The sequence below is a fragment of the Chenopodium quinoa genome, unplaced genomic scaffold, assembly GCF_001683475.1.
Source record: "Chenopodium quinoa cultivar QQ74 unplaced genomic scaffold, ASM168347v1, whole genome shotgun sequence".
Classification (NCBI taxonomy): Eukaryota; Viridiplantae; Streptophyta; class Magnoliopsida; order Caryophyllales; family Amaranthaceae; genus Chenopodium; species Chenopodium quinoa.
This window is the reverse complement of record NW_018744718.1, coordinates 2,439,762-2,451,766: the sequence shown is the minus strand read 5'-3', so window position 1 is coordinate 2,451,766 and position 12,005 is coordinate 2,439,762. Positions and strand designations below refer to the sequence as shown.

Here is a 12,005-nt window from a genome sequence, read left to right as displayed (position 1 = left end):
CCATTTTTCTAAGTACAAAGTCCCCCACTTTGAGTGGACGCCTGTGTACTTTTTTGTTGTATGATCTAGTCATTCTCAGGCGATAAATTTCATGGCGCAAGACAGCATTGCCCCTCCTTTCAGGGAGTGAGTCTAATGACAGGCGCATGGCTTCCCAGTTTGCCTCTTCGTCATATAGCATTACTCGAAGAGTCGGCTCGTAGTGTTCTATTGGAAGAACAGCTTCCGCACCATAAGTTAGGAGGAATGGAGTTTCTCCAGTCGCCCCTTTTTCAGTCGTCCTAATGGACCAGAGAACATGTGGTAGTTCATCCGCCCATAGGCCGCCTGCTCGTTCAATCTTTTTCTTGAGACCGTCTGAGATGATTTTATTAAAGGCTTCTACCTGGCCGTTTGCTTGTGGACGGCCGACAGATGCAAAGTAGTGTGCAATTCCTTGGTCACCCAACCAGCTTTTGAGAACAGGCGTCTCAAATTGGGGACCATTATCAAAAACCATAGACATGGGAACCCCGAACCGAGTGATGACATTTTTCCAAATGAATGAAATTACATCCTTCGTCTTGATTCCCTTTACAGCCTCCGCCTCTACCCATTTAGTGAAGTAGTCGACTGCAACAAGTATGTACCTCCTTCCGCCTGTAGCAGGCGTATATGGACCCAGAATATCCATGCCCCACTTAGCAAACGGTAGTGGGCTATGAATGGTAGTGAGGTCAGTAGCCGGACGGTGAATTAGCTTGCCAAACCTTTGGCACTTGTCACATTTTTTCACCATCTCCATTGCATTTGCTTCTAAAGTAGGCCAAAAGTAGCCCTGCCGCCTTTCCCGTTGAGCAAGCGTCCTACCGCCTATATGGGAAGCACAGTAACCAGAGTGAAGATCATCTAGTATCTCTCGCCCCTTTTCTGGAGTAACACACTTTAAGAAGGGTTGAAGGTACCCCCTTTTGTGAAGTTCTCCCTTTATTATTTCAAAATTGGTTGCTCGTTTTTTCAGTGCTGCCGCCTGTTGATGATCATCCGGCAGGGTACCATTTGTCAGATATGCCCTGATTGGATCCATCCAGGTTGAGCTTCTGTCTAAGATTCCAATAGGGTCTTCCTCAATGCTTCTCCTCTCCATTACTTCCCAAAAAACAGTTCGAGGAGTATCACAGGAGGCGGATGATGCTAATTTTGAAAGTGCATCCGCCTGGTTGTTTTCTGATCTCGGCACTTGGGTCAGATGGAAATCCTCAAGGGAGCCGACTGCTTGTCGGACCGCCTGTAAATACTTGATCATGGCCGGATGGGTTGCTTCATATTTGCCATTGTACTGACTCACTATCAATTGTGAATCGGAACAGACGTCTATTTTTCTTGCCCCTGCCGCCTTGCACATGCGGATTCCGGCTAGTAAAGCTTCATATTCTGCCTCATTGTTTGAGGCCTGAAAACTGAAGCGTAGAGCATACTCGTACCTGTCGCCCTCTGGCGACTGACATATGACGCCTGCTCCACAACCATTTTAAGTAGAGCTTCCATCCACATATACCTTCCAGACTTGGTCTGGAACTTGAGAGTCAGGAGGACGAGTCATCTCAACAATAAAGTCAGCAAAGGCTTGCCCCTTCACTGCTTTTCTAGGCTCAAAAGTAACTTCGAGGCTCTGTATTTCTATGGCCCATTTGATCATTCGGCCTGACGACTCCATGATGGTCAGTGGGCGCTTGATAGGTTGGTCTGTATACACGACGACTGCATGTGCCAAAAAGTAGGGCTTCAATTTTTTAACAGCCATGAAGAGTGCAAAACCAAATTTCTCCACTAAGGGATACCTCAACTCGGCATTTTTCAGTACGTGACTGACAAAGTAGACCGGGAGCTGACAGCCGTCTCTTTCAGCAAGAAGAACAGCGCTTAACGCATGATCAGAGACGGCCAGGTACATGTAGAGAACCTCTTTGGGCAAAGGGCTGACCAGCCTCGGCAAGGAATGCAAGTGAACTTTTAATTTCTGGAAGGCGGCCTCAGCATCCGGCCCCCATTCAAACCTTGCCTTTTTCTTAATTGCCTGGAAAAAGTATAGGCATTTGTCGCCTGATCGGCTTAGAAATCTTCCCAAGGCCGCCAGACAACCTGTTAACTTCTGAACCTCTCGGATGGTACGAGGCGACTGCATGTCGATGACCGCCTGCACCTTCTCAGGGTTCGCCTTTATTCCTCTCTGATTGATAAGGAATCCGAGAAATTTCCCAGACTCAACTCAAAAGAAACATTTCTTGGGATTGAGCATGACATGGTGCCGCCTGAGTGTGGCGAAAGTTTCTCGGAGGTCCGACAGATGATCTTTCTGAAGTTTAGACTTGACAATCATATCATCAATATATGCCTCGACATTTCTCCCAATCTGATCAAAGAACACAGTGTTTATCATTCGCTGGAAAGTGGCCGGGGCATTCTTAAGACCAAACGGCATGACCGTGTAACAGTATAACCCCTGATCAGTGACGAAGGGCGTCTTCTCCTGATCTTTCTTCCATAAAGGAATTTGATGGAAACCAGAGTAGGCGTCCATAAAGCTCATCAAAGCATGGCCGGCTGTTGAGTCGACCAGGTTATCAATTTTAGGCACAGGGTAACTGTCTTTGGGGCACGCCTTGTTTAAGTCTGTGTAGTCTACACACATTCGCCAGGTGTCATTCGGCTTTTTAACAAGCACCACATTTGCAACCCAGTCTGGGAAGTAACATTGCCGAATGAACCCTGCATCAAGTAATTTTTTAACTTTGGCGGTTGCCGCCTGACTTCTTTCTTCGCCATGGTTCCGCTTCTTCTGCCGTACCGGCTTCTTTTTCGGATCCACGGCCAGTTTATGTACCGCCAGATCAGGACTAATGCCTGGCATTTCATGGACTTCGAATGTAAAGATGTCCTTGTAGTCTTTCAATAGTTTGTGAAAGTCGTCACCCAGGTCCCTTAGAGCAGTCGTCCCAACCTTGATTGTTCTGTCAGGACGCGAGTCATCTAAGATCAGGTCCGTATGCTCACCAGCTGGCTGAGGGCGGAATTCATCCGACCGCTCCTCTGCCAATGATTGCTATTTTCTGTCTTTTCTTGCGGCCCCTGTCTGGGATGCCTTTCTCTTCTTGCCGCCTGCTTCTTGAACAGGCGCACTCTCCTTGACATTGTCAAGGTCTATTTTTCCACCTCTCGACCCAGTGCCCATAACAGTGGGCTTGACATCCGAGAGATAGCACTCTCGGGCCATCCTCTGATCTCCCCTTAGGGACCCGACTGTTCCATTATCCCTCTCAAACTTGAACAACATAAGAGATGAGATTATAACAGCCTTGGAATTATTTAGGGTTGGTCGTCCCAGAATCATGTTATAGGCCGAGAGTTCTTCTACTACCAGGAACCGGACTACCATGTGTCGTCCTTCCCCTTTTTCGCCCAGGCGGATGGGTAAATCCACTCGTCCCACTGGGTGGACGACTCCTCCTCCAAACCCTACTAAAGGGTGGGATGCCGGATGTATGCAATCAGTCTGATATTTTAGTTTCGACAGACATTTGCTACTGATGAGATCTCAGGAGCTTCCGGTATCTATGAGGATTCGGCCAACTCTCTGGTTGGCCACTTTACATTCAATAACGATAGGGTCGTCATGCGGCCCTCTTACCCCTCCTAGATCTTCTTCAGTGATGACAATCTCAGAAAATGAATATTTGGAGGGTCGTTCTTGGTGAACGGAATTTACATCTAACCGTCTGATATTGTCTTTGTTGCCCCTAATAGTGGGGTCGCCTCCTGAGAAGCCGCCTGCAATGGTGTAGACGACTGCATCATCTGTATCGGAGCTGTCGGCCTGTTGATTCTTTTTGGTCGACTGCTTTTTCGAGGAAGTGTTCCCCGTAGATTTCTTGACATAAGTGTCAAGGTCACCTTGCTCAGCCAGGCGGTCCAGATACTGCATGAGACTGATGCATTCATTGGTGTGATGACCAACATCTTCATGATAATCACAGAATTTTTCTTGGTTCCGATTGTTTGCAGAACCCTTCATGGGGACCGGCTTCTCAATTGAGATCCGTCCCTTGATTTCCTTTAGGATAAATTGGCTATCCTTGTTAAACACATACTTTGGGGAGTATGGTTTGAATTCTTTTTTCTTTTTCTGGGACGGCTGTTTAGAGGAATCAGTTGCCCAGACCTCTTTTCTCTTCTCGTCTTTGTTTGACGACTGCTTCTGTCGTCCTTCTCTTTTGTCGGACCTTTTCCCGTTTGACTGTTTTACCGTACTACAAAGATCAGTCGCCTGTATATAAGCTTCCGCTTCAATCAAGGCCTCTTGAAGAGTCGCCACCCTCTTTCGGACCAAATCAAATTTGAAGGTCGACCCGTCTTTGAGACCTCTGAAAAAGTCAGTATAGGCTACTTCATCCGGTAACCCTTGAATCTGTATTCTCATCAGGTTAAATCGCCTGATGTAAGAACGAAGCCCCTCCTTCTCGCCCTGCTGAATTGTTCCTAAATCAAGGGTCGTCTTCTTCGCAGGGATGTTCATGGCGAAGTTGGAGGTGAATAAGTAAGCAAGCGTCTTGAAGTTATTTACACAACCAGTCGGCAAGTTGCTGAACCATTGTTGTGCGATTCCTTTGAGAGTCGCTGGGAAACACTTGCACCAAGTGGGATCATCCAACCCTTGAAGGTACATCAGGTTGGTGAATGCCATCAGATGGTCTTCTGGGTTTGTAGTGCCGTCATAGGCGCCTACTAATACATTTTTCACTTTGGCCGGCTGAGCGGCTTCAGTAATTTCCTTGGAGAAGGCCGACGGCTGTTCACCAAGTCTAAGCAACCGTAGTTGCCAGTCCATAGGTTGGACATTTTTTGCTGCATGTCCACCAAACGGAGGTGGATGTAAAAAATACTGTTGTTGGGGTACAAACGGTAAGTTTGGTACCGCCTGGTCGCTATGAAAGCCGGACTGACGGGAGGTGCCGCCTGACTGACCCTCATGATACGACTGAGTATGCCTCATCGAGGTATTTCGCAGACTGTCTTGGAAGTTTGAAGTAGAGGCCGACTCTGACAATCGGTCACTCTTCTTCTGCTCTAGCAGTAGCCGAGCGTCAGTGTATGTTTTCCTCGACCCGTCCGCCTGAATATGACGAACAGGTTTCTTATTTCCTGGAGTAGGAAAACGGTATTTTGTGAAATCAAGGGCAGGTGGCTCCCACTTCCTAGATTTAGGATGAGGGGTCGCCTCTCGCCCTTGAATTGGCTTCCTCTTCCGCGAAGTGGAGGGTTTCTTAGCCGACTGCTCCTTGTCCAGAGCAGGCGGCTTCTTGTTGATCAACTCTTGAATTTCTCCCTTGAAGTCCCTCATGAAGGTCATGAGTTCGTTCCTTGTGATGGGAGCAGACCCATTAGTCGGCTGCTGCCGAACAGGCGGTGCGCCTGCTGGCTCGCTTCCAGTTTGAAGATGTTCCCGTACCCTCCTTTCGGTATGACGGGTACGTCGGGCCCTTAGGGTCCCGTCTGAAGCTGTGTGAGCTTCAACTTCAAATTCATTCTCAGTATCGTGGTCCGACTGAACTTGAGGGTCGTCTAGGGGACGCCTCTCTTCAGGAGTCGGTACAGACGTGGATGCCATCTCAGAAGTACTCTCCCCACAGACGGCGCCAAAATGTTTCGGGGTTTTCTGATGTCCTGCGGGAGAGTTACAATTCCGAGACTAGAACCGGACGCTTGTACCTGCAAAACAAACGGATGCTCCGGATGATTGGAGATCCGCCTCCGACGGTCAAGTTAGTACTTGATTAAGGAGTAATTAATGCGGAAATTAAAGTGATTGGGTCTCTCTAGGTGAGAGTGTTTAATGTGTGTAATCTGCGTTTTTTGCGTAATCTCCCTTAATGAGGATTAAGGGAGGTATTTATAACCTCGGGAAACGTGCCAATCTAGGTTTAGGTTAACCTTGGGCTGATTGGGCTTCCCTCGGAAGTTGGGCCTAGGTGACCTGCTTCTCCATTAGGCATGGAGTATGCCACGTGTCATGACATAATAAGTCCAGGGTGGACGAATAAGCGTGTGCCACGTGGCAACCCTGAGAGGTCCAACTGGGGGACACTTGGCAGGACCTGATTGGCCCACGTGGCGCATTCCGATTGGTGGGAGCAAAATCCCCTAATCAGATATTATAATTAAAATGTCAGTAATAATGTTTTAAAAAATATTAGAGTACTAAACAAAATTTATTTTCTAAACACAAAAAATAACCTTTTAGAACTTTATATTTGAAAATACTAGGTTAATTCTCGTGCCTTGCACAGAATTTTTCAATAATCGATCTTGAATTATCATTATAATTAGTTTTTTATAAACAAAAAAATATAAAATATAATTGACAAATTTTTTTATCAAAATAAAGGATTACGAAAGATTTGTTAGGTATAAAATGATGTACAAAATTATCAAACTTATGTTAAGAACGTTTTTTTTTATATAGCTATATAAATATTTGTGTTAAAATATGTCAAATATTTTTTTATTTTAAGTAAATATATTATATAAGTTTAGGGAATTATTTTTGTATAAGATTTGTCTCTGTAATAAAAAAAATTATTCAGCAAAAAAAAAACCCTAAGGACACATCAGGAAATGACACATGTCATTATTGATGTGTCTTTTAGTATATAGTTATTGATAATTTAAATCTTACTAGAATTGGGAGTAAAATAAATATAGAGAATTTTTGTGATAATTTAAAGTATACCAAAAATATGTCAAAATGAATCTCTATTTGTAGAGAAAAAAAATTCATAATAAAATTATAGCTGTTGATGAATTTATTTATTTAAGTCGGCCAAAATAGCCGTTTAGATTTATTACCGTTTTAAAACGGTAACAATTTTGTGATTGGGTGTTGGGCTCATAGGGACGTGTGTTAGCGCCCCACTTGTTGGCTAACGCGCCCCTGTCAGCACGGCTTTTTTTTTTTTTTTTTTTTTTTTTTTGCGTTTCACCCATTAAAACGACTCGTTTTGATGTTGGGTTGTTGTGTGCTCTTCCCAAAACGCATCCTTTTAGGGTGTAGGAAGCAAAAAAAAATAAAAAAAATGGGGCGTCAGTTTTCTTATTGAATGGGGCCCACACGATTACTGTTTATAGTTGAATTTGCTCATCCTATGAGCATTTTCTAAGTTGATCATTAATGTAGGACCTTTTTACCCATTTTTGCTCATCAATTTTGCCCATGAACAAAAATATGCTCACTAATGTTAGTGCTCTTACAATCTTTTTATATCATGGTCCTATATATCATCAATATGACAAGAGGACACAAGCACACAACCACAAGTTTCCTTATATTGTTTGTGCTTGGCAGTCATCTGTTAGTCTAAACCAGCTTGTCGTGGATCTCCTTCAACTTGTGCTTTTGTATGCGTTTCCAGAGCTAGATCATGTTTTCAAGCACGCAGCTACATGAAGAAAAGCACAAGTTTGGTGAATTCAAGGCTACATAAAAGTTTTGCACAAATCTGCAAAGTGCCGAAAGCCATACAAGAACATAATTAGCCCGTTTGTGTCTATAATTTGTGTCACAGACTCACAGCACTAACTGAGTCCTCAGTTCTTTCATTGATCGGACTGCTGAATTCTGTTAATTTTGAGGACGTTTCAGATGAACCACAGAATTTTCCAGTCCCCAACAATGTAAGTGAAAGCCACTGATTACAGCACTGGATTGTGCTTAAAAAGTGTAATGTGAATTTTGAAAATATTTCAGATACATTGTCGGAAACCTTGTAGGTCACTAGATTCAGTTTCCTGCTCCTATATGGGATTCATTTTCTCCTTATTGCCGGACAAATTTCTAATTGTGCTGAACCAAACGTCGATGTTCAAGTAGACATTATCTTAATATTTAAGATCCCGTAGGTGATAACGATACTCCTACTCGAATACAATTGTTTTCCCAAGCAGCCACAGATAGAGAAGTGAGTCCCCCACCCCAGTCTAGATACTAGAACAAAGTTATTACACCTTTTAATACAAGATTTACAAGTACATAACAGCTCAATTACTTCGAGAATATGGTAATAATATAAATTTGTATATTACGTAAACAACCTAAAGCTTTTCCTAGAGCAATACCATTTGAGACAAATTGTTCATCAGCACCATATATTGCATGATTGAAGCATAATGAATGATAATTAGCCACCAACATAAACAACCGATGAACACACATCAGACACCGTAGTAGTACACAGTAATGCTCAATTTGCAAGTCCAACCAATACTCAATAATAGTTGGTTTTTCAAAATCCTGATCAATTCTATAAAAGGAAGATAATTCCACAGATCAAAGCTTAATGTTTCTACAATTGCAAAACAACCCACCTAAAACCTTCAGTACCCCACTAGGCTTGTTCATATCAGTTGTTATTTGCCATATTAGGCATACAAGGATTTTCACATCACAAAGCTCTCATTTAATTTTTACCTACATATAGCCTTTTACTAAGGTATAAGCAAAATGAAAATAACCAAGAGTACTAATCTCCAGTATATTGTTTCTGACAAACATATATTCTTCCCCGTCCAGAACTAATCTACCGTCCCTCTCAGCCTTTCCAAAGTCCAAACTCTTACATCCACAGTTCTAAGTATACCTCAACCAAGTGACAGCAAATATGTTTCTTCCATTATCATAATTCAAACTTTACGCACTTCCTCATCAATCATTCTTTCGGATATTCTACTCCCATCCACAATATCAGTACCATTAAAACATGTTTCTCCAATTACAATGCAAACATTTCCAAAACCACCTCGGAATAACAATGCAAATTGTACATTACTATCTACTAGCCAATAATTTCTAATTCAAAAAAATATAGGTCATGGCATCATTTACCTACATATAGCCTTTTACTAAGGTATAAGCAAAATGAAAATAACCAAGAGTACTAATCTCCAGTATATTGTTTCTGACAAACATATATTCTTCCCCGTCCAGAACTAATCTACCGTCCCTCTCAGCCTTTCCAAAGTCCAAACTCTTACATCCACAGTTCTAAGTATACCTCAACCAAGTGAGGAACCCCAATCTTCCAATGTAATCCATGACAACAGAGTAACTTTGAAGAAATGAAGGCCAGCACTCAAACATGCTTCTAAGGTGTAACCGTATATACTACTCCGTAGTAAGTTGCCTTCTTTAGGTCAAAAACTACCTTGTATCTTCCAAATCTTCAAAATGTGGCAATTTTCAAGCACAGAGAATAGGATGACATTCTATACATTCCAGCATTCAAAATGTATGAGTAGCATGCTAACGTTACACCAACCAATCCAACGATGATCATTTTATCCAACCCAAAGAGTAATGTAGGACATTATTTTCCAAGTATATTTCATCCATCATACTCAAATAAGAGATAAACAATGTTTAATCTTCAAAGAATATGACAGATGATAAATGATCAATGACTCAAACTTACCAATTTTTTCTTACACTATACTCAGGTGGAATCACACCACATCAACACCAAATTATTGCACAACTAATCAATCCAGAAGGGGAGATAACCAAGGAGTGTATCAAACTAAATCAACCTTACCAATGACAACCATATGGAGTAATAGAATGTAATACGTTTCACCAAATATCAAAACTTGAAACTACTAATAATCTCATCATTAAAACTCAAAATTTTAAGCTAACAACACATTGAAAAGAGAAACAAAATCAAATAGTATCATTCTAATCACAATACAATGTCTCCAAATTCTTGAAAAATAAAATAAGATAAAGGCTAGTCAAACACTTCAAAGATTCAAAAATGGAGTTAAATGCTTGTAGTACCCAAAATAACCCCTCTGAAACTTTCACTCTCTTTAAGCTGATGCAGCTGCGCCTAGCTTCCTTGGTGCAGCTTGAGTACCTAATCAAAGCAAAACAACCATCAATTATAAACCCTAAAATCAAAACAAGCAAGCTAGTCGTTTAAGCATAAACTACATACCCTCTCTGAAACCAGTCTTGAAACGGCGTGGAACATTGCGGAGGTACCTCATACGTCCAGTTCCGGTTGTCTTCCTCCTTATTGCCTTCTGACTCCAGTTATCTAAACTCACCCCACAAACATCCAACACCACAATTCAATACAAGCTCACTCCAAATTAAATAGAAAATTTCAGCAGTAAACCAACTAATCAAAACCACGAAAACCTATCAATCGACACGACACATATATATGCAGCTACAAGTAATACCCAACATATTAATATCTTAATGCTCAAAGTCTAAACCACACAAAAACACAAACAACAGACCACCAATTGCAATGTCAAGTAGGTCTAAATTAACCCCAGCAATATATATAAAACCATCAAACAATTATGCAAGTTATCAATATAAATATCAACAATTAATCCAATATAACAAAAACCCATTATCAAATAGTTAACATAAAAATCAAAATGCAAACAGAAATAATCACCTAAAAAAAACAACCAAGATCTACCCATTCCAAAACATCACAAACCCAGTTCAAATCTTAATCATTTTTCTTCAAAAAAAACCAGCAAATAAACAAAATCAAAATTTACAGAATCTAAAATAAGAGATAGGAAAAAAAAGCTCATACATTTCCTGGTGCGAGCGGCGGGGTAAGCACAGGCAGAGCAACGGCTCTTCTGAAGATGGAAACTACGGCGACCACATCGCACACAAAGTGTGTGGGTCTTGTTCCTTCTCTTACCAAAACTCCCTGTTCCTTTTCCCTGTTTAATTCATCACCCAAAAACCAAAATTAACAAAATATTAGTTGTAAAACCATGAATTAATTGAGGGTTTTGGGGTTAGAGATGAATGGAAGAGAGAGAAAGAGGAGAGAGAAACTCACCATTGCAGCAGACGATGAAGAAAGCTAAAGTGTTAGGGTTTTGTTGAGAAGGTGGTGTTGGAATTCAGTGTATTCAAGAAGTGTACATGTGGCAAAATCAAGGTGGTTGGATTTTGATGGAAATTTTTAATCTTGATTGAAATTTGTGTTATTGGGCTATTTTACTGTTTGGGTTTTTAGTTTATGGGTTGGTCGAGGTGTTCAGCCCAACAGACCAATGTTGACCTGTTGAGTACACTTTTTTTTTTTTTTTAATGACACTAAATTTCATTAATTAAAGACATACAAATGTACAATATCAATAATTTGACGATTAACGATAATGAAAACAAATTTTAAAAAATAAACTCATGCTCGAAGCTCGATTGGAGGTCAAGAGTGTGGTCCGCCGGAAAAGGCAAAAGTCGTGCAGAGTGTAAGTGTATCACTTACGAGAAAGAACCCCAATTCAGTAAAGTAGTTAACCAAAGACACAAGAATTAATCGGGGAAGGTCTAAGAATCCAAATACATAAATGTAATAATTCGGCACATTTGCGATTCGTTATCTCATCCAACTTTTTGAGTGGATTCATTGTCGCTTTGCAATTTTGTGAGAAAATAAATTCTTGTGCTGATTCCGTAACCCGAATCCGAGCCATAATTAATCGTAGCCCCGCACAACCGGAGACCAAATTAAACATAAATAAATAAAATAAAGATTGAGGCTTCCCACCGGTGAAATCCGATATAAGCACCTTCAAAATTGACAATGGAGGCTAGAGAAAAAAGAGAAGGCTAAGATTTTGAGTGCATTACTATCTTTAGTATTCACTATTCAAATATTTTATTTGAATAGTGAATACTAAAGATAGTAATGCACTCAAAATCTTAGCCTTCTTTTTTTTCTCTAGCCTCCATTGTCAATTTATAGATGATTAAGCCACCTGTTGTAATAATATAGATGTATATGATATCAAGTTTTAGTATCATCCTTTAAATAGTTATAAATTTATAGACCTCCATAAAGCATTCCAAAATGAAATTTTTTTCATCATAAATTACTTTTTTATTGTTTTAAAGTGGTAAATAGAGACTTTTCACGCATGTCAAGTCGATG

The 12,005-nt window shown here is 41.0% G+C and overlaps 1 protein-coding gene across 1 annotated transcript; it reads right to left on the bottom strand.

The window, feature by feature from the left end:
• Window positions 1-9,666: 9,666 nt before the first annotated feature.
• LOC110703361 (60S ribosomal protein L37-3) lies at window positions 9,667-11,029 on the bottom strand. The gene is made up of 4 exons (XM_021881158.1): window positions 10,908-11,029; window positions 10,650-10,785; window positions 10,026-10,127; window positions 9,667-9,944 (listed from the first exon to the last, which is right to left on the bottom strand). Exons 1-4 carry the CDS (start codon window positions 10,908-10,910, stop codon window positions 9,898-9,900), a joined length of 288 nt encoding a protein of 95 aa, XP_021736850.1. The 5' UTR covers window positions 10,911-11,029; the 3' UTR covers window positions 9,667-9,897.
• Between the last annotated feature and the right edge of the window lie 976 nt (window positions 11,030-12,005).